Source organism: Hyaena hyaena, unplaced genomic scaffold, assembly GCF_003009895.1.
Source record: "Hyaena hyaena isolate Hyena2069 unplaced genomic scaffold, ASM300989v1 scaffold_87, whole genome shotgun sequence".
Classification (NCBI taxonomy): Eukaryota; Metazoa; Chordata; class Mammalia; order Carnivora; family Hyaenidae; genus Hyaena; species Hyaena hyaena.
The window spans coordinates 717271-723270 of NW_024080718.1; the positions used below are offsets into that span (position 1 = coordinate 717271).

The 6000-nt window shown below is 41.8% G+C and overlaps 1 protein-coding gene across 1 annotated transcript in view; it reads left to right on the forward strand.

Moving 5' to 3' along the window:
• The window catches only part of TBK1 (TANK binding kinase 1), a 56634-nt gene extending 55938 nt beyond the window's left edge, over nt 1-696 (forward strand). Inside the window, exon 21 of the mRNA XM_039234307.1 lies at nt 514-696. Coding sequence (XP_039090238.1) covers nt 514-523 — 10 coding nt within the window. The 3' untranslated portion in view covers nt 524-696. The remainder of the gene's footprint in view (nt 1-513) is intronic.
• Nucleotides 697-6000: the final 5304 nt, after the last annotated feature.

The following is a 6000-nucleotide window of genomic DNA, read 5'->3' on the forward strand; positions in this document are numbered from 1 at the left end:
TGAGATCATGACCTGACCCAAACTCAGATGCTTCACCCACTGAGCCACCTATGTATGCCTCCTGTTACATTTCTAAGCAATAGGTTCACTTTCGTGTTCTATGCTAAAAATATGAGTTAAGTTGTTTGGAATTAAGAAAGGCACTATCGGTAGAAATAAACAACTGAAATCAACTGAAGTATCAAAAATCTATTCTCTCGGAGTGCCTGGGTGGCTCAGTGGGTTAAATGTCCGACTTTGGCTCGGGTCATGGTCTCATGATTCATGGGTTCGAGCCTCACATCAGGTTCTGTGCTGACGGCTCAGAGCCTGGAGCCTGCTTTGGATTCTGTGTCTCCCTCTCTCTCTCGCTGCTCCTCCCCCGCTCTCACTCTGTCTCTCTCTCAAAAATAAAATTTTTTAAAGAAATGTCTATTCTCTCTTCAGAATCACAGTCACAACCAAGGCTAGCCTTTTATTTCTTATTTCACCCCACTCAGAAGTGCCTCTTACGCATTATGCTTTGTCTTTCAGGAAGTGCTGAGGGAAATATACTCAAGTGTTTAAAACTGAGAAGTGTTGAAAATATAAAGAACTTATAAAACTCTTAGTTGGATCCACCACCCTACATCCCACTTTTAAGAAGACTGAAGTTGGGGCGCTTGGCTGGCTCAGCGGAAGAGTGTGCAAATGTTGATCTTGGGGTCATGAGTTTAAACCCTACGTTGGGAGTAGAGATTAAAAAAATAAACTTAGAAAAAGACTAAAGCATCTGCAAAAGTCTTACGCTGTTGTTTTACTCAGACTTCCTCCCCACTTGTCACCTAGAGAAAGACTCAAAATCCAAATTCCTAAGGTATAATGAAAATGGAATAGAAAACAAAGACACTGACCTTTTATTTATTTCTAGGAGAGAGAGAGACAGCGTGAGCAGGGGAGGGTCAGAGAGAGAGGGAGTCACAGACTGAAACAGGCTCCAGGCTCTGAGCTGGCAGTCAGCACAGAGCCCAACGCGGGGCTCGAACGCACGAACCGTGAGATCATGACCTAAGCGAAAGTCGGACGCTTAACCGACTAAGCCACCCAGGCGCCCCAAAATAAAACATTTTTAAATCTGTACAAAATAAATGGGACCAAGGCTATTGCTTTGGGAGGTAATCCCTGCCAAGTCCCACACATTGCCACTGAAATTCTGCTGGATGCTGAGTTTGGTGGATACTGGTTACTTCGCTCCTCTGCGAAAGTAACTTTATGAAGCAGGAGGGGCGGGAGGGGGTGGGGATCGTGTGCTTAAAAATTACCAAGTGTTACAATAGCTTAAAGTTTCTGAAGCTTAAAACTCTTTCTTTAGAAAGAACATCTATTAATACAGTTTCTAGTTAGGAGGGCTAAGGTCTAAAGGACAAACCAAAGGAATGACAGGGGAGGGGGATTTAGGGCTAACAGGTGGTCCCCAGACACATTGGCTGAAATAGAGTTCATAGCTAAAGTGTCATATGTGGCGTTACTGTGTTTTCCTCACCCGTGCTCTGTAGGGAGTCATTCTGGAACATGCATAGTTCTAGCCATGGCCATCAGAAGTGACTTCAACAAGACCTTAAGAAGAATAGCCCGGCTCTTTCACTGGTTCCCCAAATCACTGACCTGCTCAAGGAATCGGAAATCCAAGTTGGTCTGGAGCCAAGGTAGAGGTAAGTTATCTCGAGCTAATGCTTCATTACAGATACTCTTTTTTCTGTTACTAAAACGGGGCCTCCCTCAACTGGAGAAAAAAAACCAAGCTCTTCAGGCCTTGTTTAACATGGTTGTTTGAGGAGAACCTGAGAGAAAAGGAGAGCAATTTGAAGGTGAGATATTGAAAGCCACGAACATTTCTATAATTCCAGTTTTATGCTTTGTAGGCATTTAGGTTCAAAGAACTTTTCTAGAGAAAGATGGAGAATGTTTAGCTTTCAAAAGAATAAGTAACAAAAAGAGCTTTTATTTCCAATAAACCGTAATTTGCTTGTACAATTAAAATCCCTCAGAACAAACAGAAAAGAATAAGTTAAATGACAGTGAATTTCTTCTCCTTTTCCTAGAAAACTGAAAAGGTCAATGGACTTTATATTTCTTTGGTTTCGGTCAGTTTCTGCAGCATATTTTAGTCAGGTTTTGGGTTTTGTTTTTGTTTTGTAGTCAGGTATTGATGTGAGATGTTAAAGCACCTTAAGTACAATACCACATAAAGCTCTGCATTTTATTTTATTTTATTTTATTTTTTAATGTTTATTTTTGAGAGAGAGACAGAGACAGAGCATGCACGGGGGAGGGACAAAGAGAGAGGGAGACCCAGAATCTGAAGCAGGTTCCAGGCTCCGAGCTGTCAGCACAGAGCCTGTTGCGGGGCTCGAACCCACGAACTGTGAGATCATGACCTGAGCTAAGGTTGGATGCTTAACCAACTGAACCACCCAGGCGCCCCATAAAACTGCATTTACTATCCAGCCCTGTCTGACTAGTAGACTAAAAGGGTCAGCGGAGGGGATGGGGAATGAAGGGAGTAAAGAAGCTCTCCAGGTCTGGTGTCTGAAGGCAGCACTGGCTTTTGCCTTTGCCCTCTGGGGCAGGAGGGAGGTTGGGCACAGCACCTAGAGCAAGGTAAACAAACTCTGTAAGGTTCCATCCTGCAACAGGGTTACAGTTAGGATCATGTGTTCTTTGACACTCATATAGTTCTCCCCTTCTCTGGTAGATTATCAAACATAATCTGATGATACAGCAGATGATCTAGAACCAGATTCATTTTTTTTATTTTTTCAAGTAAGCTCTACACCCAACATGGAGTTGAACTCACCACCACTAGATCAAGAGTTGCATGCTGTACCAGCTGAGCCTGCCAGGTGCCCCCAGATCCTCTTTTAAATTAAAACAAATGACAGGGCACCAGGCTGGCTCAGTTGTTTAAGTGTCTGACTCTTGATTTCCGTTCAGGTCATGATCCCAGAGTTATGGGATCGAGCCCCTTGTCGGACTCTGTGCTAACTGTGGAGCCTGCTTAAGACTCCCCCGCCCCATTCTCTCTCTCTCTTTCTCTTTCTCTCCCCGTCCCTCTGCTCCTCTCCCCTGCTTGCACTCTCTAAAATAAAAACCAAAACCAGAAATGACTGTGATCTCTAATCACTAAGGTAGATAACTGATTAGAAAATTGACAAAATGTAAGGCCTATACATTTCAAGCATGCATTTTTCCTTGAATTAATATTTTATCTTATTCTCTTTCACTGTCAAAATAGTTTAAAATCCCCTCTGTTTATATGTATATCATCCTTCAGATACAACACAGCATATTTGGATGTCAGAGCACCTAGGGAACTTAGAAAAATCATCTTTCCAATCCGTTTATTTTATTTTATTAAAGTTTTATTTGTTTTACATGATCTCTATACTGAATGTGGGGCTCAGACTCATGACCCTAACATTAAGAATCACATGCTCAGACTCATGACCCTGACATTAAGAGTCACATGCTCTTCTGACTCAGCCAGCCAGGTGCCCCTCCAATCCCTTCATTTAAAGATGAGTAAATTGCCTCCAAAAGTTTTAGTCCTGTAACCTTCCACAACTCTTAATGGGAAAACCAGAAATTTATACTACATTCTAATTATTGATCCAGGACCCTTGTTTCTGCACCACAGTGCTGTGGTATGTGCACGTCAGAGAATGTGAACATCTAAACCCTTACAGAATACGTTACAGGTAGCCTTCATCAGTGGATCATCTACAACCTGGAAGTTTGGTTATTTATTCTTCCAAAGCAGAACTCGCTAGTATCCTCTTTAGTTTGGAGAAGAATAGCCTGTATCCAGTAATCTTTCTACTTATGATCTAATGAAACAAAGTCTTTGGATGAGATATTACTTCCATTCTAAGGAGATGATTCAAATATATGCCTTACAGAATTATATCCCTTCTAAAGCAAGAACTATCTCCTATCCTGTCTCCAATATTTAACACAGTATTTTGTGTAGTGGGCAAATACACTATTTATCTTATTGAATTGACATGAATACAGCCCTGTGGGATCTGAATTAGATGAATGAAGAATGAATTGACTCGTGGGGCACCTAGGTGGCTCAGTCGGTTAAGCGTCTGACTCTTGATTTCAGCTCAGGTCCTGAATTCACACACATCTGATCTTCATGGGTTCAAGCCCTACATCAGGCTCTGCACTTACAGTGCGGAATCTGCTTCGGATTCTCTCTCTCACCCTCTCTCTCTGTTCCTCCCCTACTTGTGGGCTCACTCTCTCTCAAAATAAATCAATAAACTTAAAAAGAATGACTTGACTCTTAGAAATAAGCTAATCCCTGGGATCTTTCCTCCAACCTTTTATGTAGATTGATGGATTGTGGCCACCTGTAAAAGATAGCTCAACATCAGGTCACCTCTTCAGGATTACACTCTTTCTGTCACTCATCAATATCTTATACTCTAAAGGTGCCACAGTAATATGCCAGGGGTTCCCTATGCACCTCTAGCCTAACCAACCCCAAATGAAAACTTAAAATGGTCTCAAGACCAATGATTGATTTTTTTTTTTAATTTTTAAAGTTTATTTATTTTGGGAGAGAGACAGAGAGCATGAGCAGGGGAGGGGCAGAGAGAGAGAGGGAGAGAGAATCCCAAGCAGGTTCTGCACTGTCAGCATAGAGCCCGATGAAGGGCTTGGACCCATGAACTGTGAGATCATGACCTGAGCCAAAATCGAGTTGGTTACTTAACTGACTGAGCCACGCAGGTGCCCTGATAGTTTAACTTTCTTACTCCAAGCTACTTTGTACTATCTCATTAGTAATTCTTCCTGTATTTTTCAATAGCCTCTCAATACAATTTAATATATAATGAAACATCTTAGAGGTAGCCTGTCACCTTCACATCCCACCCTTCCCTCCAAACCCCAGAATCCATGTTCCACATGGACATGTAGCTTAACACTGGTTGAGCCTTTATCCTGGGCATTCCCTTTACTTCTTTCTTGAGTTGGATCCCCTACTTCATGGCTCCTGTTTCTTCTTTGTTCTTTGTTTACTCCCTCCCTTTAGTAAACAACATCTAGTAGCTTTGTGTAACAAAGGCTCATGAAAGGCATTTCACATTTCATATGCCGAAATTCCCACAAGGAAGTGCTTTGGAACGAATCTTTTTAAGATTATTTATTTAACTTGAGCCTCCTAGGTGACTCAGTCACTGAGTGTCTGACATTGGCTCAGGTCATAATCTCTCAGTTCGTGAGTTCAAGTCCTCAAGCTTCCTGCTCTCAGTGTGGAGCCCACTTCCGGATCCTCTGTCCCCCTCTCTCTCTGCCCCTCCCCTGCTTGCACACTCTCTCAAAAATAAAACATTTAAAAAAAAAGATTACTTATTTAACTACACACTTACTGGGCCTTTTCAAACCAGAAACCCCTATCTTTCAGTTCTGGGAAATTTTCTTGCATTATTTCTTTGATAGTTCCCTAGCTTCCGAGTCTTCTGTTCTCTTTAAGGTTACCACATCTCTTTGATTAGTCCTCTGACCCCTTCTCTCCTGGGCCACCTCTTTGACTTTTCCTCCTGCATTATATTCTAGCAGGTGGTGTGAGCTCTATGAGGAGGGAAACATGTTTTACTCTTTATCCCCAGTCCCTTTCCCAGGACCAGATAGATTGTGGGCAGTTATGAATAAACCTAACAAACTCTAGAGGGACCAGAATTACTTCTTTTCAGATTTGGAAACTCTTAATTGTATAATTACTTAAGAAAAAAAACAGAAATATCAGGAAATAAAAGGACTGGAAAGTAATGAACATTGAGACAATTCAGCATAACATCTTCTGACTCACGGCATCTGGGCTAGGCTGCTGTTTGCTGCTGTGCCTGCTGTGAAGAAAGACTTGGCTAAACAGATTATTTGACAAGAATGTAGTGGGGATGTTAAGCTGGTTAGGAGAGCCAACTTCTTCTAAGTACTTAATTACATTATTTTTAACAAAGACCATTGCTG